The following is a 22,903-nucleotide window of genomic DNA, read 5'->3' as shown; positions in this document are numbered from 1 at the left end:
CTGGGGAAAGATCATGTCCCGGTGAAAGAATCGGTAAAATCGTTGGGACTAGACCAGGCAGTGCTATCTCAGTCCAGAGGTTGGAGCCCAAAACTCACAATCGAAGAGAAAAACAGTAGTAACTAGAAGTCCCTGGAAAAGCTCCTCTTGTGGTGGGGGCAAAAAAGGAATTGAGGGAAGAGGAGCACTCCTCCCCTGAGCACATGACGGCCGAGGTGGGAAACCACTGCACCTGCTCCAAGGAGAGTGGTGTTCCCTCTATAGACCTAAACCTGAAAGAAATCTCTGGTGGCAGGTCTGCACACAGGCACAGTCCCAATGTGTGTCTCCACAGAAGACCTTGATGAACAATAGTTACAGGTAAGTGCAACTCTGTTTTTCTGTGTATAAGCTTCAAGAGAGTACAAATCCTGGTTCACAATCCCAATTGCAATTAATTCGCCTTTCTGTCGGATAAAACATCTGTTTCCAAAAGATGCTATCATTCTTTGCTTTGCCAATGCTCTTACAGAGATAAGGTTATTTGCTAGCTTTGGCATATACTAGCAATTAGTAGGAACAAGGATCTCTCTGGTTTCACCACCAGGAAGATTGCATTTGACTGGCCCAGAGCCCATACCTTCAGTCAAAACGGTGCTTCCTTCTGCAACAATTAATTTTTCTTTGTTCATGTAGCATTTCAGAAAAATTCAATTCAGCGTGCATATGCAAATTAGTGCTGGAATCAATAAACCTTATATCACTTTTTGTGCCTCGTGGTGATAATATAAAATATTTCTTCTTCATCATCATGACCTTTATTAGGCATTTACATCAGCATACAATAAACAGAATTACGAAATCGGTTAAAACAGATTACATTAAAATATTTCTTTAATGGTTGCTCCTCAACTGTAATCGGAGCCCTTTTGCTGCTCCCTCCTCCTCCTTTGGGGAAAGTTTTCCTCTGGTTAACGCCCAAGGGACAATTTCTCTTGATGTGGCCTCATTTCCCAGAAGAGTGGCACCGTATCTCACCTTTGTCATTTATATTCAGAGCTATTTGCCCATCCTCTAATCTCTTAAATTCCCATCTAGAGAATTCTTTTTCCAATTGATTGATAACACTTTGCAGCGACCAAGTAACTTTAGCCTCAAGTGCATGGACATTATTCTCATATGATTCTGGTAGGCTGATTAAAATTAACACAAGCATAACTTCATCTGGGATTTTCTTTCCTGCAGCTCTCAACTGTTCAGCTAAATCAAGCATTCTATCAAGATGTTCTCGGAGATTTGCACCTTCCTGCATTCTTATTCTAAACAACCATTTCTTAAAACACATCTGGCGCTTTAATGAGGATTTCACATGCAACCTCTGTAATTCCGCCCATATAGACTTGGCAGTTGACATCTTAATGACCCTTAATAGCTGTCTGTTTGTTAAACCAGAGATAATCACACCTCTTGCCTGACTGTATTGTAAATCCCTTACAGTCTCTTTGGCACCTAAGAGCCTGTGGTGATATTTAATCAGAGGTGTGCTTAATCTGGGCAACCATAACCCCTGTTGGCAGAGTAATTAACTCAGCAAAGGTGCACAACCTGATTTAAGTGTAGATAAAGCTTTTTTCAGGAACTAACATACTTGATAGTGAAGAGGAGAGACAGAGATAATGTCCTAACTACATCACCAGCTGAGAGAGAGACCAAGGCCTTTTATGTGTGGTCTGTGTCTGCTGGATCTGCTGCTCTCTAACTGCACAGTATTTGCAGTCGAATTCTCAAAACACTATGTACAGGGGCTTCCCCCCCCCCCCCCGCGAACAAATTTCAGTACCTTGTGACCAATTATGCACCCCCAGCGAAAATGCGGAGCTTCTGAACCACAAGTGAGTCCCTCCCCCTGAAAATGCTGCTTTGTAATTGACTGAAGTGTATTTTTTTAAATACGTCACCAGCCCCTTGCCAGCCCTGCAGCAGGATTCTTTCATTTGATCTGAACCAAGGGGCCATTTTACAGCCAAAGCAGAGAAGGGTCCAGACAACTTCCCCTGGACCAATTTGTATCTGGCTATCTCAATGCAGGCATCATAAGAGGGCCAATGTCACTTCTTAGTCAGCGGGTACTTCCACCACGGGCCACGTGCTGCCCACCCAGTGCAGTCATTCCACTACTACTCTCCATGCCCACCCATCTTAAGATCTAGACTCCTCAGGGTGCTCCACCAGCCCAACCTCAGCCTTAGGCTGAGTTCATGGTGGAGCAGAGGAGGGTTAAAGGCAGTGGGGGCCAGGCTGTGAGACCTGAAGCCTTATTGGTACAAGACAGCACAGATATCTCATAGACATTGCCGCCCTCCCACAAACACCTGCCACACACACACATCTCTTCCTGCCCAAAAAAAAAGGTAATACCTCTCCCCCTTGCTTAGCCTCCCTCGCAAGGTAGGATAGGCAATGAGCCGCAGCCCCGAGCATGCGCTAGCAGCTTTTGCCCACCCGCCCTGCAAAGGTAATCCTTGTCTGAGTTCTGCAGACCACCTCCCCTTCTCAGTGCAGAACTGCCTGACAAAGCTCCCTGCCCTTCCTCCCCATAATCCCCCCTCCTGTTGCATCCCCCCTGCCCATGGCCCCCTCCCCAGTGTCATCACCTTCCCTCCTTCCTCCCTTCCTTCTGGTCATAAGAACATGAAAACACTCACATCGTTCCATCGGTAATCTTGCATTCACAAAAAAAAAAAGGCTTTCACGCTTATAAGAGGACGTGTATAAGAGTGATTGTGATTAATCAACTGTTCAATCAGAAACTGAGCAAATAACCAGCCTTCTCTTGATGCTGCACTGGCTTCGAGGGGAGAGGTTGGATGAGGAGGACAGGCACGTGGGACAAAGAAGCAAGAATGGCTGTGGGAAGAAAAACCGGAATTGACAAGTATGCACAGGACCGGGTTTCAATTTGAGATCAAGGCAGACTTTAAACTTGGGGTAAAACAGCATCCTGAAAACATGGGGAAAACATGAGGGGAGAGCAAGGCAACTTCTGAAGGTCAGAAAATACATACATAATCAAAATGGAGGTCTGAAGTGACCATGGCGAGAACAACCCATGCATAAAAAGTCCAAGTGTGGCATTCCCAAGAAGAAACAGGATATTGCCCTAAGTGTAGCAATCTGGAGACACCTAACAGGAGATAATGTTCTGACCTCACTATCCTGTCTAACTGCCCTCTAGTTAGCCCCTGCAGGGTGGTCTTCTCTTCTTCTTTGTATACCAGACATTGCCTATTCCAATCGTTTATTGGCCTTGTCACTCAAAAATGACCCTACTACATGTGGAACTTGCCTGGTTCTCTCATCTACTTCCCATCCTACCTCTCTCCACAAGAATGGTGGATTTACATGACCAGGAACCATGCAGTAGTGTGGCACATTTTACAACTCTGATCCGCCGTACTGGAAATTTAGATTTTGGACTGAAATCTACTTTGTGTGGAATTTTGTCACAACCATTACTGCCATACATTGGAAGTTTTTCAAATGCCTTAAGATTTGAACGCAGCCTTCAAGCAGCAAAATACCTGTAGCATCAGATTAACTTGAAGTGCTTGAACTGTATGGCTGATGTATACATGCATGTTCATCATCTGATCTGCTTACTGATAACACTTTAAATCCTGTTTTAGTAGTTCTTTGCGGTTGACTTTTTGGGCTACAACGATTGGCTTTGTTGATCGTTATTTTATTGTTTGTATGCATTTTGTTTGCTGTCCTGGGAGCCTAAATCTCTGAAATAAAATAAAAGGCTCATGTCCTGTGAATCGCCAATGGAATTATGATTTTCCCTGTGTTTCTCAGCTCTCCTTACAAAAGAGAGAGAAATGGGCAAGTTTATCCCTTTCCCTATCTTTGCAGCAGCCCCTCAACCTGCTTACCTGGGCATCTACATGGGTTCCATGATCTCAGGAATACTTTTTCAGGGGCTCGAAAGGGACTGCAGGGAGTGAGAGGAATTCAGGTAAAATTCATAAACGGATGGTTGCTGTGTCAGCTGATGACAGGCATGATGTAAATGATCATTACAGATCACACACCCACATAGAGCACTTCTGTCCCCTCAAATAAACAGTGTTCAGCTATACGTTTTTGGAGCTGAAAAGAATATTACCTTGCCTCCTTGTAGATTCTCAGCAACCTTGTGATGGAGGAGTTGTTACCTAGCCTCCAGAGCATGCTGCTTCCTAAAATGAAAGGAAAGAGGAATGACAGAAAGAGGGCGTGGTTTGGGGTAAGTATTGTTTCATGTCTGTGCCCTCCCCAGTTTCCCAAGCAGCAGGAAGTTGTAGGATAGTTTCTTGTAGACTGAGAGTACTAAAGATTTAGGATGGAGTGTGTTTTCTTTCTTTCTTTCCTTTCTTTCCTTTCTTTCCTTTCTTTCTTCGTTTGTATAAGCTCTGAGCAGGGCGAAGCGAGCAGGCATGCTGACGGACAAGCAATACTAGTATTGAAACAGCATCAGTTCCCTATAGGCACTAGCACACTCTGGCAACTCCCCAAGGCTGCTTCTTGTCAACAAGCTGCAAAACTCAGAACCCCTCTCCTCCCATCTGTGGTTATATTAAAAAGTGTTTCTTTGAGCCCAACTAGGGTTGCCAGATCTCTCTTTGCCACCGGCAAAAGGTTTTTGGGGCGGAGCCTGAGGAGGGTGGGGTTTGGGAAGGGGAGGGACTTCCGTGTGTGTGTGTGTGTGGTGGGGAAATCTGGTGATTTCGTATGGACTCCAGCCATCAGTCAAGCACTTTTAGATGCCTAGCTCTACCAAAGCTTACAGAGGCAGTAATTTTGCTTATCCAAAGAGCATGCTTGCATACCCAGTTGGTCATTGGCTGCATTCCTGCTTTCTATCATTACAGATAGTAGAAGACACATACCAGTTGGTCCAAGATGAGGTTTCAGAAGGATTATGTGCCCTGAAAGAGGAATGCATGGAGGCTACCAAGGGGCTTGAAGGAACTATTCGTTCAGGCATGGATCAGATTGTGAACTCCAAGAATTTTTTAGCTGGGAAAATAAAAGGTACATAGAACTTCGAATATACAGGGGGTGGGTGCTATTTAGGGTGAGAAGAGCTATGGTACATGAAAGGGAACTTTCCTGCCTCCCACTGCAGCCTGCTGCACCACCTGAAATTGTGCCCTCAGGGATTCAGTGGACTTCAAGAACAATGTGGGGTACAAAGAGGTGGTGTGCAGTGGGAGAGGGGATTGACTAAATCACAGGCATGAGCAAAGTCTAATGATACATAATCTTGAACATCTGTAAATGAATTCCGATGTGGAATAAATTTGGTCATCTAAACCTGAAATGATTACTTCTTATCATACCATTTCTAATTCTTAAAAGGTAAGTAATGATATCATCTCCACTGCATTCCAGGTTTCTACTACGCACCCCCCCCCCAAATTTTTGTTATTTTCAGTAAAAGTTATGCTGTTCCATTGTTGTCTGCTGCATAGGAGTCCCTCTGCCTTGCATTTTTACCACAAATTGTGTATATACACTCACATATATCAGTTAGGATCCCCAGTCTAACAACCAGTTTGTGGTGGGTGTGGTTGCATCTCTCTTGACATTAAAAGGGAGTGTGGGGTTAACTCTTGAAGCTTCTCACATTAGCTGTTATCTTGCTCTAGTTGGAGAAATTCGTTTGAACTGTAATAGTTTCTATTGTGTTTCCTAGAAGTACCCTTTATTTTAATAGCAACAACCAAATCAAGATTAGATACATAAGGATATAAGATGCTGTTTATCTTGGGGTTTGGTGATGTGAGTGTGTGTGTGTGTGTGTGTGTGAAAGAGAGAGAGAGAGAGAGAACATGAACACATGAAGGTGCCTTATACTGAATCAGCCCCTTGGTCCATCAAAGTCAGTATTGTCTACTCAGACCAGCAGTGGCTCTCCAGGGTCTCAGACCGAGGTCTTTCACATCACCTACTTGCCTAGTCCCTTTAACTGGAGGTGCCAGGGATTGAACCCGGGACCTTCTGCATGCCACTAACACTGAGCCACAGCCCCTCTTTTTTTTGCTTTGATCATCTATGAGTCACCATTTGGAAGATTGCAAAGTGCTCTTTTTAAAAATAGTGTTGGTTCAACAGAAGAATAATGGCTGTAGTTTGGTAGGCAAATTTAAATCCAGTAAAAATTAATGATAGTTGAGCAGTATTACAACCATTATTTTAGCCTGTTCTGTCTTCCCACCTTTAGCTTTAATCGTGACTTGCCTAAGAAGGGGGAAAGGTGAGGTTGCTGGACCACTGGGGGCCCAGCATGATTGTCGGTATGTCAGTACTTGTCTGCCAACAAAATTGAGGGGAGGGGCAAGGGTGGTGGGATCAGGGACAGCAGCAAATGGCATGGCAACAGGGTGTGCCGATGCTGTTCCTGCTCACTGCCACCCTTCTTGCTACTGCCTCAGAAGCAGGGGAATCTTTTTCATGCCCCCCATAGGGGAACAGGAACTGTGACTCTCCCTACAGATACAGGAGTCATCAAGAGCAAGGAATCAGTTTTGTGATCATTGTCTCCATTCATGGTATTTTGTTTTCCCCCATCATGTGAGTAAATGACAGCCATTCATTGCTATGGGGGAAATGTAGAAAGCTTTGCTTAAGATACTGGTGTTGGGAGCTAAATCTGGCCCATCCTCCTGGTGACTCCAGTGTCTGGAATGAGGGACAAGGCCTCACCTCTGCATCACATTGCAGTTCTTTCCCTTTATTCCACCTTACTTGTGGGAGCCATTGAAAACTGAGCCAGCCAGCGTTTGCATAGCTCTACCATTTTGCACACCCACACCTTGGAATTCTGTTTCTTAAGAGTAATGATAGAGTATGTTCCCTCGGAGATCTAACACACATCTTCCTGACCTGCAGAGAGTGTGGCTGACCCTGTCCAGAAATGCTGGGGTGAGAGCATCCAACCCTTTCTAGCTTCCATACTGGAGGAACTCATGGGTCCAGTGAGTTCTGGATTTAGCGAAGTCCGTCTGCTTTTTGAAAAAGAAGTCAATGAGATCAGCCAGAACTTCCAAGCAACGAATGATAACACAAAGCTTAAAGAGGTAAGATTTCAGCCGCAGGCAGTACAACTCAGAACAAACTGCCTGATCCTCTCTCTCCAGCAGCAGCACCAGGTGCGGGCAAGACAAGAAGGGGGTCCCTGCAGCGGCAGTGCCTCCTCACTTCCATCTAGCCTCCAAGAGCAGGCAGTTAAAACACAGCGCCTCCTTTCTCTGGCTCAGGGATATGCAGTGGTTGAGGCAGACGTTGGGCTTTGGGTATCCCAGGGCTGCTGCTTGCAGGTTTGAAAGGGCTCCTAGGCAGGAGACTAGCAGCGAGTGTTGGTCAGTTTCAGACCTTGGCCAAATTGAACAGGTTTTTTTGTTTGGTTTGGTAGTGCAGGATTACAGAGAGAACGCTAACGGGGCTACTGGGCTCAGTTACAATGAAAGCACAAGAACATGCAGGGGGGATGGACTCACGTGTGCAGCCATGTTTTTTTTTTGTAGCAATCTCATGATTTGTCGCTCCTGCTCATGCGTGAACCCAAGAAAGCAAACAAAAGGAGGGGGTGGCAAGCCATGTAGTACAGATGCTTTGCATTTTCAAAGGGGAAATTATGCATTGCAGAATTTTTCTCAGATTAGTCCTGGAATTTCTTTGTGGGAAAACTGGTCCTGTGCATAGTTTTTTGAGAATTCAAATGCTAATACTGTGCATCAAGAGAGCGGCAAATCAAAGGTAAAACTATCCATGCATAAAAGGTCTAAAAGTAACCTATCCCACAGGTTAGATTTGAGCATGAATAAGGTAAGGAAATGGCTTGTCCCAAAGCTTAGGTTACCAATGCAAATAATCTATATTATTGCAGTCTGTCCATCTGCAGCCCATGTGGTGGATCCCATGGAAGATTTCTGCATGACAATAGTCCTTGCAGAAGTGATAAAATTATTCTTTGCTATCTGCTCGCGCTATGTGAAAGCAACTCTGTCGGTACTATCTTTCCTGCTTGTGCAAGGCCTAGCACGAGGTATTTCTTCTAATACAATTTGAAAAACATATTTAATAAAATCATGTTAAAAATTTGTTGTTTGTTCCATTGCTCCATATGCACCTTGTTTTATTCAAAATTATGTTAAGTGTATGTGCTGCTGCAATTCTTTGTGTCACTGCTTGTGCATGCAGAACTACACTAAATACAGCTTCTTTTCTCCTCTTGCATTGCTGGAACCAGGCTAATATCTTTCCTTTAAAAAACACAGACACTACTTGCCTGATTTACATGAAAAAGGTGTCCTTCAATAGGTTGCAACCTGATTTGCTCATCCCCTTATTGCTTACTGGGCGGCTGCCTGCCTGCCTTTGTGACATCAGAGCAACCAAGCTAATGGCAGTTCAGTCAATAATACCTTGGCCCAGCAAACCTCTTGATGAGTTCAGACCAAATCAGTCACTCATGCCTGGGTGGCAGTCACAGCTCAAGTGCTATGAATAACTTGCTTTTAATGTCACTGTTATCCTCACCAAAAGCCAAATCTGGTCCCCATTTCATTCTATCAGCCACTTAGCTGTTATTCCTCACCAGTGCATTTCCAGGTTCCCCAAGCCTAGGATCACCCTTATAGCTAATGTGATTCAGTCTATACAAAGTTTTCATACAAAGTCTGTAAAAAGGCCACTCATGAGAATCTCTCTTCTTTGCAACCCCATCTTTCTGCTAGAACATGGATCTGCTAATGAGCCTCCCATACAACTCTGTGAAAATGGAGCCTTGCTATCTGAAGGTGAACCTTCTGCAAGAACAGCTCCAGGATCTCAAGAGCCGCTTCAAGTTCTACCATATTGACTTGATTATTCAGAGGACGCAAAACCAGATGCAGGAGGTACAGTCAAATTCACATGTCTTCTGACTGTTAGCCCAGGTTTGGTCTTCACTTATGTTCAGATATGTCTTTGATAGAATATGTTCAGAATTTATTCAGAATAACTGAATAAATGCTGCTTTTCATCAATTTTTATGCTTCTAAATCTGAAAGGTGAGTGGGGGTAGAGGCTGCTTAAGATTTCCCCTTTAAAGTCATCATTCAGCTTCAAATCACCCCCTCCCCAGTTGCTTTTTTGTCCTTATGAAATAAAAGGGTTGTAAGCAGCCTGTTCACACCCACCCTTCTTCTGCTTGGTCTGGCAGTCTGCTCTAGCTGTTTTCTATTTTTAATGCAGAGAGAAGGTAACACAAAACTCCGTGTAACCTCTCATTTGGCCCCAAATTATTTGCTGTTATGATCATAGATATTAAGACGAAAATTCTCATTTGACCTCTGAACAAATGCTTTGGTGTGGATTCACACAACCAGTTCTAGCTGTTCCTTTGATGACTTTCAGTGTCATCCTAACCACAGTTACATCCTGCCAAGCCCATGGACTTCAGTGAGCTTAGAGGGGTGTAACTCTGCTTGGGAGGGCGATGTCAGTCACTCAGGTAGCAGCAGTCCGGGTGCATCCTGCTCTCATGAATAGTTCAATACTTATTTAGATTGTTTAGACAATTTACACAGGGAACCCTGATTTCATAAAAAAAATATCCTCCCAAATCTGAATAACTGTTGAACTAGTAAGGGCCAAGCTAGCACTGCCAGAATCCAAGCCTAGAGGATATATTCCATGATCCAGAGCTCCTGAGATAGGTTTAGTTGCTGGAGCAGGAAATGCAGCATGCAGAAAGTGTTCACCAGGGCAAGGTCACACGAACATATGAAACTGCCTTATTCAGCGTCGCACTACTGGTCTTTCAAATGTCAATTTTGTTTACTCAGACTGGCAGCAGCTCACCAGGATCACTGGTCATATTAGCCACTCCTTTGAACTGGAGATTGAACATGCAATGCGGATGCTCTACCACTGAGCCACAACCCCTTATTTAGGCTGCCTCATACTGAGTCAGATCCTTCGTCTATCAATGTCAGTATTGCCTACTCTGACTGGCAGCCTCAGGTTTTTCACCTGATGTGACCTTGGGACCTTGTGCATGCAATGCAGATGCGCTGCCCCTGAGCCATAACCCCATTCCTAGGTGCCAAGCTAGAAGAAGAGTTAGTTTTTATATGCCAACTTTCTCTACCACTTAAGGAAGAATCAAACTGCTTACTATTACCTTCCCTTCCCCACAATAGATACCCTGTGAAGTAGGTGGGGCTGAGAGAGATCTAAGAGAACTGTGACTAGCCCAAGGTCACCCAGCTGGTTTCATGTGGAGGAGTGGGGAAACCAACCTGGTTCCCCAGATTAGAGTCCACTGCTCCTAACCACCGCTCTTATCCACTAGTGTGATCATCCAAGCTACTAGTATTTATTCTAGGCCAATTAATCCAAACTCCATTTTGGTTGGTAATTGCAGCACTGATGTTGTACATTCCACCTGTTCTTTAAAAAGGCCCTGAGTACACAGTCATCAGGATAGATTCCCACGTACATGACATTCCTTATTTAAGCCCTGGGAGTTCCTGACAAACCTTTTCACAAACTACTTCCTGTCTTTTAAGTATATATACCTTTATTATGTACATTATTAAGCACATGAGTTAAATGGATATTGTGGTACTGACCTCAGCAGAAGTGGGTGTCTATAGATATTATATCAGTTGTTCAATATTTCCTTTCTAGCTTATGGAAAATGCAGTATATACCTTCGAGCAGCTGCTCAGCTTAGGCCATCAAAAAGATACAGCCAAAATGGCATCAGCCATTGAAAAAGTCAAACTTCGTGTCCTAAAGGTATGCCATTTTCTACCTTTGCACAGAAAGATTTGTAATGTCCACTTAGAATCAAACAAAAATGTTTTACACACACATGCACGTTTGCATTTATTACATTTTAGGTGTTTGATTCTGCAAACCTCTTGCAACAATTGTAGCTTAGTTACAAAAGAGGACAGCTGACCTCATATACTGGCCTTAGGTGTGTAGGCGAGAAAGATTCAAGCTGGTGCAGATTCCCTCCGTTCTGCCTTACAGGCTGCACCTTCTCTTTTTGTACACAGGAGCTCTGCTCTCCTCCCTTGTACTATTGTAGACGTTTTGTACATGTCAGGATGAGGGTCTGCTATGGTTGCTCATCTGAATGGAACATTCTAATCTGATACCTTCAACAGGCACAATCTGTACTAATCAAAAATAATTCCTGTAAAACTTTAACTGAAGGTTTTCTATTGTCTTGTTTTATGGGCATATCAAGGGCTATCAAGAAGGTTCTGATGTACAGTATGATCTCCAAAGGAGCCAACTGTACTTTAAAACTACCTCTTGATACAGTAGAGTGCATCTAGCTTCTGCAAACATGTGACATGTGCATCATTGTTGGTTAGTTCCTTGAATGCGACTTGCTCCCTGATAAACCTAGGAGTTGGAAGACTCTAGGGGGCAGTTTCCAGTTCTGTTGTTGACTCCGTTTCATTGAATTCTATGAATATGTTGTGATGTGCATTATATGTATGCCGATAACTGGAGTCATATTTAAAGGTATGTCGGCGCACATCATGAATCATTGGATGAAAACTCCATGGTTGCTGACTGATAAAACTTGAATTCAGATATCTGTGTTGTTAGACCATAGTTACATATTCTCACACAAATGTGTATAATAAAGACTTAATGGCAGCTTTTCTCACGTACCTCTTCCCCACCTGTTGTTTCTTTGCTCATAATGGGTTCAGCCTGAAACGACATTTCTTCAGGAAAAAGGTGCCCATCCAGGCTACATTATGGATCTAGTTGTGGCTGCAGGTAGCCTAGGGTTGCCAGGTCCCTCTTCACCACTGGCGGGAAGTTTTTGGGGCAGAGCCTGAGGAGGATGGGGTTTGGGGAGGGGAGGGACTTCAATGCCATAGAGTCCATTTGCCAAAGCAGTCATTTTCTCAAGGTGAACTGATCTCTATTAGCTGGAGATCAGTTGTAATAGCAGGAGATCTCCAGCTAGTACCTGGAGGTTGGGAACCCTAAGGTATCCTGTATTCAAGCACTCCTCCACTCAAACTGGGTCCCTCCTGCACCTGCTTTTCTTCAGAAAGAAAGTGCCCACCAGAGTTATATTTCCATGGATTTGCATGTCGTGCCTCCTGCATCAAAAGAGAATTGAAACTCATCTTTTTTGGACATTGTACCATGCCACAGTGCTGTAAATGTTTAGTGTGTTTCTCAGTTTCAAGTACATAGTTTTGTTTGTTTCTCTTTTGAAAGATATGTGTCTAGTTTCAGTCTGCCATAAGTGCAACTGATTAAAGAAGGAAAAGCATCTTTTGGGGCCTGGGCCCCCTTATTTCTGGTAACAGAAATTTTATAAAAGCCCTTATTCCTAGAGATGATCACTTGTGAAGGAAGCCTCCCCATTAGTTCTTCTGTCCACTGGAAACTGGCAAGGGGATGCAAGCCCCTTAGGCTTTAACTTTGTTTCTTTTTCATCCACAGCAATATGACTATGACAGCAGCACTGTCCGGAAAAAGATATTTCAAGATGCTTTGATCCAAATCTCCTTACCTACACTGCAGCGGACATTGGCTTCAGCTTGCAAACCGGTAGGTTGCTGTGCTGAAGGGGAGTCAAAAGGAGAGGAAAAGTTTATCCAGCGAAATGCTCCTGCTGTTGCATTATCCTGATCATTTTAAAGAGTGCTGAAATTTAAGAGATGATTGATGGTAGAGGCTGAGGTCAAGTACATTGTGCAGTTCTGTTATGCAGCCTGTAAATCCCAGAAGAGGATTAGGAAACCCTGGCTATATTTGTTTCTTGCCATTGGGGCTCCTGGAATTCTAGGACCAGGTTTCTCAAATGCACGGTCTGAGCTCTTTCCTCTTCTTTTCTGTATAAGTCAGTAAACCGAGTCAGTGCCGTGCCTTTGCTGTGGTGACATGAGAAGAAGTTGCAGTCATAACAGTGACTGGGGAGACCCTTCCATGTTCTAACCCCAGGAGGCTGGGGAATTATTTCTCCCTACCACTACAAGTTTTCTCAGCTGCATCTACACGAAGAGACAGCTTTTGAACTTCCAACAATCTGCATGCTCTGTAAACCAGTTTGAAATAACTGTTTATTTTTTTTAAAAAATTATACCCTGCTTTTCTTCTATGCTGTAGGACACTTATTGGCTTACATAGATTCAGTGTACTTAAAACCATAATACATATAGATACGTAGAACTTTCTCTGCTGTCCCAATCCGAAATTGGACCCCACAAACCTGATGAGTGAGTTTTCAGAAACCAACAACTGGAAGATCTGTATACAGATCTGTATCTGTGCATCATCTAGCTAGTTCCTGAGTAGATTTGAACAACGTTCTCTTCATTTTCTTGTTGTATCTTGTTACATAGGAGCTTCAGAAATATGAACAGTTCATCTTTGCTGATCATACCAGTGTGATACAAGTTGAAAATGTCTATGAAGAGATTTTACTTGAAACTCTGCTTGTTGAAACTCTAAAAGGTAAATTTGCTTCTGATTTACTCATTTAATATCTGATTTTCAACCATGAAGTTCTCAAAGCAGCTTACAACATTTTAAAAATACAGTTTCACTGTTTCTTCCCCGTCCCCACTGTATTAAGCCTCCATTGCAGAGTAAATACTGGGGTCCTTCCCAGGATGAGAGGTCGAGATAGTCTTCCAAGGGCCAAGCAGGTTGGAGCTGGGTGCTGCTTTGCCTCTGATGGTAGAATGGCAGCTGCTGGGATGGTGGTCTTTCTAGGCCCTCCTCTCAAACTGAATAATCTCCTGAAGCTTGTAATTGGCATTGTTCTGATTCTGGTATGCAAATGAGATAATACATCACATTTATCCCATTACAAATGGAGGGAAAAAAGTTAGATCCAGATATGAACTTCACCAGTTATTGGAGTATTTGGTTTAGCTGAAAGATCATGAATGTGAAGATCAGTTTCACTGTGTCTTGAGTATACTAGTTCAAGAAGAAAAAATCCCATTCCAATTCCTAATACTACCCATTTCTTTGACCTCTCTCTCTTACCAACATCAAGAGAGGAGCTGTCTTTTTCTCCATCCATCACGGTTTTCCTCAAGACTTAGGCTAGCAGCCAGGGCCTGTCTAAATCTAGTGTGGGTCAGAAATGGGACTTAGGGACAGAAGCCGGAGAAGGGAGTAGTCTATCTGGGAAAGGCCAATCCCAACCACCTGAATTTTGGAGAACTTTGTATGTCACCCCTCCCCCCCATACTTTGTTACATCCCTATGGCTGAATCTCTCTATTTTTCCATCTTCTGTTCTAGTGATAAAAGAGGCTGCCCACTTGAAGAAACACAACCTCTTTGAGGAAACAAAACTTCCTTCTGAAAGTGTATCCAGCCTGAGTGACCTCAAAACCCCTTCAGGATCAGCTCAAGCAAGCCCAGCTAGGAAACCAGCCGCCAGCTTGACAGAGGTATCACATGTCGACGTTCAAAGTAATGAAGTGTTTGTGCCAGAAGAAGTCATTCAGGAGGGCTCCCAGGAGGCTACAAGGACACTGGATGATGAAGAAAGAATTTCCGCTAATGTCTCTAGTATTCCTCCAGAAGGGAGGGAAGAGGGGATGATTTCCTATTTCAATGGCAAGCAGGATTCCCTCTCTGTGATTCTTACGGCTGCAGAGGAAACAATAACTCCACAGCTTCCAGATGTTCAAGAAACAAATTTTGATGGAAGCTCAAGAACAGAAAATGAGGTACTAGTGGAAGAGAAAAAGGTACCAGCTCCTGATACCTTGAATGAAATAAGAAACTTGCTGACACTGACAGTCGAATTGCCAACAGATGATCCGCCTGAGAACAGAGAAGAAAGTGAACACGAAAGTGGAATTTCAAAGGCACAGGAACATGTAGAAGAAAGGAACAAGATGGACGAAATGATTGCAGATGAGTTGCAAACATGTGAGATGCAGGAGTCTCCTAAAGTGCCTTTTCTACCCAGTGTAGAAGCATGCAGTATAACTGTAACAAGCCTCTCTCTTTTACCCTCTGTTGAATCCGATTATATAAATGTAGTAAGCACCACTGGAGAAGGAAGCCACAGGCCCGAAGCAGATTCTCCAGATGTGCCTGAAGAACTGGATGTTTGTCAGGCCTCAAAGGCTGATTTGGAGACAATGAAAAGCATCTGGTACACTGACGTGGAAAGTGGCAGTGCTGATGACCAGCCTCAAGCAAAGCAACACGTGGAAGGTAGACAGTCTGACCAGAGTGGACTAGATCTTTCCTCTACTCACTTTGTCCCAATCGATGAGAAGCTGCAAGTGGAACAACATGTAGAAAGAAGGCAATTTGAGCAGGTGGAGGGGGGATTTTGTTCCCCTCATTGTGCTTCAGTGGATGACAGACCACAAGTAGGGCCCCAAATTGGAAGCGGAGAATCTGGACTGTCTTTTCTTCATTCTATCCCACCAGACGTGGATTCTCAGATTTCCACTAGCTGTTCTGTTGAAACGCAAGAGTCTACTATTTTGAATATTGCAGATTTGAGAGTAGAGTCAACTGATCTGCTGATTTCTCCAGATGTAAAAGAGAATGAGGATAGCATTGTGGAGGTCTCAGTGAATGCACAGTCCCAAAGCTTCACCTTGGCTGAGGGAAATGATTCTACACATGCAAGTGTGCCCTTGCCAAGTGCTGGTGTTGCAAATTTGAAAGAAATAGAAACAGGCACACAAGAAAGTGCTGGAGGCAATTGTCCTGAATCACAGTCAGAGAAATGAAGAAAAGGTTTTTTTTTTGTGATCTCACTGTGGGAATGAAGTAGATCTCTGTACTCACATGAATTGCAGAATGTAACACAACTTCTTTATTGCAGCTTACATCAGATTAACACAGAGACTGAAAGTAAGAAAAGTGAACAGTCCAGGGGTGCAGTTTTCATCCAACCCATAATCAAGTTCCAGTTAACTCTTTACTATCCATTTTACTACATCCCTCCCTCTTTAAGTTTTCTTCTTCTTAAGTAATCGCCCAAATATAGTCTTTCAAATAACCAAGTGGTCTTCTTGCTCTCACTAGATAATAGTGTGCTTCCACTGCCTCATTATCCCTGGGTTTAAAAAGTTAAAACTTCCTCTGTATCTTCCCTAATTGGTGACCTGGAAGGGGGCATCAAATAACAGTGGGCATCTGCCTCTGAAATACCACAGGGACTCTGGTTTTCTAGGTATTCCTGTTCCTCTCCCACTTGCACAGACTCTTGCACATCAGTTCTCCTGCAGATGTGATCTTGATGTTGCTTGATAACTCTGCCATAAGGTAAACCACTCTTAAAACATAGAGGCCACATCTGTGTTTGAATCCTACCTGGGATCCAGATAGTTTGGGAGGTAGTAAAACTCTTGGTATAGACATGATCTTGTACTCCCAAGTCTCTGACCTTAGCATGGTAATCATCGTTACCTTTTTGAAGAGTCTCTTTCCTTTGCACTTCCTCTTCAGGTGGGTCTGTAACCTCCTTCCCATCAACAACTGGGCTGGACTCACCCACGTGGTGGTCTGCGGGGTGATTCTATATTTCAAAAGAAATTGAGTCACCATGATCTCCAAAGTCCCATTAGTCATCTTTTTCATTCCTTCCTTTAAAGTTCTGATGACTCTCTCAGCTAAGCCATTTGAAGCTGGATGACAGGGAGATGTTTGAATGTGTTTTAATTCCATTCTTCCACAGGAACTCATTAAATTCCTGTCTGGTAAAATTTGGTCCATTATTGGTAACCAGTACCACTGGAAGTCCATGACAATCAAAGCTTAATCAGAGCTACCTGCCTGGATGAGTTTGCTTATGGGATGCTAGGGACAGACGCCTGAGCCTGACACTAGGTGGAACAAGGTTTGTCCAGTGCCTATCATCCCCAGACCGATGGTCAGACTGAATGTGTCAACTCTGTACTAGAATGTTATTTGCTTTGCTATGTAAACTACCATCAAGATGATTGGGTGGATCTCTTACCTTTTGCTGAGTATGCTTATAATAATGCCTCCCATCAGTCCACTGGTTTTAGCCCGTTTCAGGTAGTGTATGGAAAGGACTTTGGGCTGTTTGGGAGTGTGGATCGCTCTGGGGAGGGCACTGACACTGAAGTGGTTGATTGGGTGAACGTAGTACAAAATACTTGGCCCTGGTTACAGAAAAATTTGGAGCGGGCCAAGCGCAAATACAAAGCACAAGCAGACAAACACTGTTCTCCGGGGTGGGACATCAAGGCGGGGGACCAAGTATATCTGTCCACAAAAAACCTTCGCTCCCTACGCCCATGTAAAAAACTCAGTGAGAAGTATGTGGGACCTTTCCCAGTCTCGCGGCTCATAAATGAAGTCACAGTAGAACTCAGTCTTCCAAAGTCCCTGAGGGGCATCTATCTGGTGTTTCACGTCAGTTTGCTCAAGAGATACGAACACGCACCAAAATGGCATCCTGACCCTGCTCCCGAGCTCCCGGTGTTGGTGTGGGGGGAGGAACATTTCGAAGTTTCCAAGATCCTAGACTCCCGGATCCATAATAAGGTGATCTACTACCTGGTGCGCTGGAAACACTTAGGGCCTGGTTATGATGAATGAGTGGCTGAGCACCATGTGATTGCCCCCGTCTAGTTCATCAGTTTCACAATGCTTACCCCCGAAAACCTCGCCCGGCTATTGGGAGGGAGAGGGGGCCTTAGGGGGAGCAGAATGTCAGGCCTTTGCCTGTTCACTGGAGCAAAGGCTTTTGACATGAGGTAGGCCAGGTTCTGGCCACACGTCAAGTCCTTGGTTCTAATGCCTCTGAACGTCTGTGTACAGTTTCGCTCATCCTGTTTTCTGCAGCTGTGATAATGTTTTTTCTGTCTTCCTGGGAACTGCTTATCTTGGGGTTGCTTAGCAATGTTTACCTTTTCAGTTTGTAGTGTCTTAAGCATGTAACCTGCCTGTATTCACCATTACTAGCCTCACCTGTGTGTTGGCAGTCAGTTCTTTAATCTGTCTTTTTGCTCCTAATAAAGTATTACTGCTTCAGAGCTACCTGCCTGGATGAGTTTGCTTATGGGATGCTAGGGACAGACGCCTGATCCTGACACTTTCAAAGATTGTCACGCGTTGTAGCTGAAGTTGAGGAGTTCATTGGGTGGACTTCCATCCGCTTAGAGTGGGAATCTGCTATAATCAAGAATATCTTTCCCAAAAAGGGTCCTGCAAAATCTAGATGTATCCAAAACCAAAGTTTTCCTGGCCACTCCCATGGATGTAAAGATGCCCATGCTGGTGCCTGTTGGTTGTTGACATTGGACACATTGCTTGCACTCCTGTTATAAATCTTCATCCAAATGTGGCCACCAGATGTAGCTATGAGCTAAAGCCTTCATGCAAGAGATTCCAGGATGGGCTTCATGCAGATCCTGTAGAACCTTTTGTCTTCCTTGTGGAGGATTAACAACCCTGGTACCCTACAATACGCACCCATTTCTACACTTAATTCAGCCCTCCTGCTCCAATAGGGATGGATTGTTTCTCCAGGATTCTGTGTGGGCCAGCAGAATGAACTGTCCTACTTGAGACAGAATTGGATCCTGCCTGGTCCAGACTCTAATCTGAGAAGCTTTTACTGAGAAGCTTGTATTTTGATCAAGATGCTCCATCAACAATACAATTTCCTCAGAGACATCTTCAGTCCCGGGTGCTTCTGGTATTGGTAATCTGCTCAGGGCATCTGCATTTCCATGTTGGTTACCAGCTTTAAAGATTATCTTATATTGGTACACAGCTAGTGTCAGTGCCCATTGTTGTAACCAGGCTGCTGACATAGTGGGCACAGCTTTACTTTCATTAAAAAGTTAGTCTTTAAGGTGCTACTGGACTCTTGCCCTTTTCTACTACTGCAGACAGACTAACACGGCTACCCACTGTGAAGAGTCCTAAACAGAGTTACTCCAGTCTAAGCCCATTCATTGAGAAAAATGACTTCTTTGGAGGGTGGATTCTATGGCATTATAACCCACTGAGGTCCCTTCCCTCTCCAAACCCTGCTCTCGCCAGACTCCACCCCATATATCAAGAATTTCCCCAACCCAGACTTGGCAACTCTGCGCTAAATCTAATTTTTGCCCACTATTAAAAAGAGACACATCAACAACAGGAAAAAATTCCAAATCCAAAAGCATAATAAAAGAAAAAAAATACAACGACGCATAAGATAAACTACAACTCCTCTTGCCAGGAAGAAGGGGGGGAGAAGAAAAAGAAAGAGAGGGAAGGCGCGGCGACTCCCAGGCCGTTGGGCGGGATGGAAGTGGCTGGCTCTGGGCCTCCCCTCCCCTCCCCTCCCCTCCCCTCCCCTCCCCATATATCAAGAATTTCCCCAACCCAGACTTGGCAACTCTGCAATAAATCTCATTTGGCCAATTATTAAAAAGAGACACATCATCAACAACAACAAAAATTCCAAATCCGAAAGCATAATAAAAGAAAAAACATACAATGACGCATAAGATAAACGACAACTCCTGCTCTCGCCAGACTCCACTCCCTATATCAAGAATTTCCCCAACCTAGACTTGGCAACTCTGCAATAAATCTCATTTGGCCAACTATTAAAAAGAGACACATCAACAACAGGGGGGGGGGAAATCCAACTCCAAAAGCATAATAAAAGAAAAAAACATACAATGACGCATAAGATAAACTACAACTCCCCGAAATCCTTAACCAACAGCCTTTAAGCTGCAGGGCACAGAGAAGCGTCACTGGAGAGCCACGTCCCATTATTAAACGTATAGACCTGTGCGCGTGCGCGCCCCCGCTCCACGCCTTCCTCGGCTCCGGGCGCGTGCGACGCGTCATCACGAGGCACGCGCGCCGCGCTCTTAGTGGTTCTTGCTCCGCGCGCCGGTCACGTTACCGGAAGGGCAACCCGGAAGCCACCTGACGGGAGGAGCTCCGTTACCTTGGCTACGGCGGAGAGAAAGGGGGGAAGAGAGAGAGAGAAGAGGAAGGGCCGGCCCCTTCACTTGTCGCGGCCGCTCTCGACGGGATGGGACCGAGCCGGGCCTAGCGGGGCAGCGACTGCCATGAGCGGAGCAGCGGCCGGTGGGGAGGGAAGGAGCGGCGGCGGCGACTCCCCGGCAGGCCGTTGGGCGGGATGGAAGTGGCTGGCTCTGGGCCTCCTCTCCGCTTCCTCGGTGTTGGTGGCAGCCCCGGCCGCCCAGGCCATGAGCAGGGAGGAGAAACGCCGCCTCGGGTAAGAGGGGTGGGGGGGAGAGGCGGCCTGCTCTGTCCGCCCCCTTTTCTCCGGCGGGGCCCAGGGAGAGGCCGCCCTGTCCCTTCCAAGGAGTGGCCGTAGCCCCCCCCCCTTTTTAACCAGAGCATCATTGAGGCTGGCCAGCAAGACTAGATTAATTCATGCCATCATATTCCCTATTACTATGTGTGGGTGTGAAAGCTGGACAGTGAAGAAAGCGGATAGGAAGAAAATAGATTCCTTTGAAATGTGGTGTTGGAGGGGAGTTTTACGGGTTCCGTGCACTGCCAAGAAAACAAATCAGTGGGTTCTAGATCAAACCAGGCCTGAACTGACCCTAGAAGCTAAAATGACTAAACTGAGGCTGTCGTATTTTGGTCACGTCATGAGACGACAAGAGTCACTGGAAAAGACAGTCATGCTAGGAAAAGTGGAGGGCAGCAGGAAAAGAGGAAGACCCAACAAGAGGTGGATGGACTCAATAAAGGAAGCCACAGCCTTCAATTTGCAAGATCTGAGCAAGGCTGTCAAAGACAGGACATTTTGGAGGACTTTCATTCATAGGGTCGCCATGAGTCGGAAGCGACTTGACGGCACTTAACACACACACACACACACACACAAGGGGAGGGGTAGCTTTTTCTGAGCTTTCCCTGCCTGGTTGATTAGGGAAGAGTCCAGTAGCACATTACAGACTAACAAAACTTCTGGCAGGGTATGAAGAAGTCAGCTGTGGCTCACAAAAGCTCATGCCCTGCCAGAAATTTTGTTAGTCTGTAAGGTGCTACTGGTTGATTAGAGGCAATTATTTTTTTCTTTTTTCTTGCTATAGGGGATTTGTAGCTCTGGGATATTGCAGTTGAAGTAGCAAAGGTACCACTTGAGTCATCAACTGCGTGGCATGTTCTGTTCCACAACAGCATGCGTTTCTTGAGAAATAATTGGCTGTAAAACAAATAGGCAACCTCTTGTCTGTTTATGCATTTTCTGTCGGTTATGGGAGAACCTCCAAAATTGAAAACGCCTGTTAAAGATATAGGAGCAGGTGCTGACCCTTTTGCCGCCTTGCTTGGAGTTGTGGATGTTGTCTATATGTTCAAGTATCTATAAATGGAAGTATAGCCGTGTTGAAGCTGAACTAAAAATAACTGCCACCATCCAATAAGGAGGTGTCAGGGAAGCCATGCATATTTGATCAATTCAGAAGTGACAAGTTAACAGTCCCTGGAAGCCCTAACGCAAGAAGCCTTTGTGGCTTGCTAGTTTGTGTTGAATTTCTCATGTTCAGAACATCTGTCTGGATATGGTTTGCACTTATGCTCTTCTTCATTTATGCAATGACTTTAAAAGGTGGTTTACTATGGGTGGGAAATTGTTCAATCAGATTATCTGAACAGAAGGTCTTCAGACACAATCCTTCCCTTTATGGTGGTGGTTTTGCTTTAGAGTCCTGTGGATGCATAGCTGTGGTTAAACATTGTCAAGTTTTGTGGCTGGTGTGGCATAGTGGTTAGAGCATCAAACTAAGATTTTGGATGACTGGGTTTGAATCCCTGGCTGAACCATGAAATGCTGCTAGGTCACGAGGTTGTCGTCGTGAGGATTAAGTGGAAGATGGGAGAAATAATGTGAAAAGTCACTTATTTATTTATTGAGAACATAAGCAATTAACAAGTTGTTTGTGTTAGTAACCATTTGAAAAATTCCATAGATATATATGGAATTGAACTCTCTGTTCTGTAGGTGGGTTATGATTTCTTTTCCTTGGGCCATTTCAGTGCCATGGATGATTGAAACTATAGTTCTGATCATCCTTTGGAGGCAATTTTCACTAAGGCTTCACAAAGCTTTGGCTGCCTGCTAGCCAGTACAGCTATTAGTCTTACACTTCAAGAAAAAGGTGGACTCTTGAATTGTTGTGCTTGTTTTTGAAGGCACAGTCATGCTCTGAAACTTGAGACACATTACTCAAACCCAGAAAATAAAGTAGATACCCGTATAATCTTGTAGGTTATATGTGATAAATTTCACTTTTATTTGTAATCTTTAGAAGTGCTTCCTGGATACAATCTCTGCTATTTTGTTACTGTCCTATAGACTAGTATGAATCTGCCCACATGCCAAGTCTATTTCCCCAAGACACTGCTTATGAACATGCAGTTGTCCATGTGTGTAATCAAAGATGAAATCATACTCCCCAAAGCATTTTTTTTTTGCTATTTATTATGGCTAACTTTTATTGATTGGGGTTAAACCACCTCTAGGTAATGGAGTTTTTTGTCTTCATCTGTGTTTTAATAGGTACCTTTATGGTTGGCTTAAAATTGTTGCTTGCCATTAGTTTACAGAGTAGGTGGGCTAGAAATTTAGGTAAGTACCCAGAAGCTGTTGGCTTGACTTATGCTAATAGTTCTGAAATGTATAACTACATCAGGTTCACTATGGTGATAATATTTTCTGATGTATGGCTGAAGATGTAAGGCTGATGACATGGTTGTGCATCTGAAAGTAACAGTTTAGTGTTCACTATTGAATATATGTCCACCTCTGTTAGTCTGTTGGCTTGAAAACCCTACTGGGTTGCCATAAGTCAGCTGTGACTTGACGGCACTTTACAAACACATTGAATATATGT

At 44.3% G+C, this 22,903-nt stretch overlaps 2 protein-coding genes across 2 annotated transcripts in view; both read left to right on the top strand.

Annotated features, from left to right (window-relative positions):
* The window catches only part of NIBAN1 (niban apoptosis regulator 1), a 48,618-nt gene extending 32,843 nt beyond the window's left edge, over positions 1-15,775 (top strand). The window contains exons 7-14 of the mRNA XM_056844715.1: positions 4,163-4,267; positions 4,893-5,055; positions 6,916-7,103; positions 8,763-8,924; positions 10,702-10,812; positions 12,502-12,609; positions 13,404-13,515; positions 14,316-15,775. Coding sequence (XP_056700693.1) covers positions 4,163-4,267; positions 4,893-5,055; positions 6,916-7,103; positions 8,763-8,924; positions 10,702-10,812; positions 12,502-12,609; positions 13,404-13,515; positions 14,316-15,775 — 2,409 coding nt within the window. The remainder of the gene's footprint in view (positions 1-4,162; positions 4,268-4,892; positions 5,056-6,915; positions 7,104-8,762; positions 8,925-10,701; positions 10,813-12,501; positions 12,610-13,403; positions 13,516-14,315) is intronic.
* A 4,323-nt stretch (positions 15,776-20,098) lies between these two features.
* EDEM3 (ER degradation enhancing alpha-mannosidase like protein 3) overlaps positions 20,099-22,903 on the top strand; it is a 43,951-nt gene continuing 41,146 nt past the window's right edge. The window contains exon 1 of the mRNA XM_056844004.1: positions 20,099-20,268. Coding sequence (XP_056699982.1) covers positions 20,099-20,268 — 170 coding nt within the window. The remainder of the gene's footprint in view (positions 20,269-22,903) is intronic.

This window comes from Euleptes europaea, chromosome 2, assembly GCF_029931775.1.
Source record: "Euleptes europaea isolate rEulEur1 chromosome 2, rEulEur1.hap1, whole genome shotgun sequence".
Taxonomy (NCBI): domain Eukaryota; kingdom Metazoa; phylum Chordata; class Lepidosauria; order Squamata; family Sphaerodactylidae; genus Euleptes; species Euleptes europaea.
Note: the sequence above shows the minus strand (reverse complement) of the source record. Positions and strands in the feature narration are given on the sequence as shown.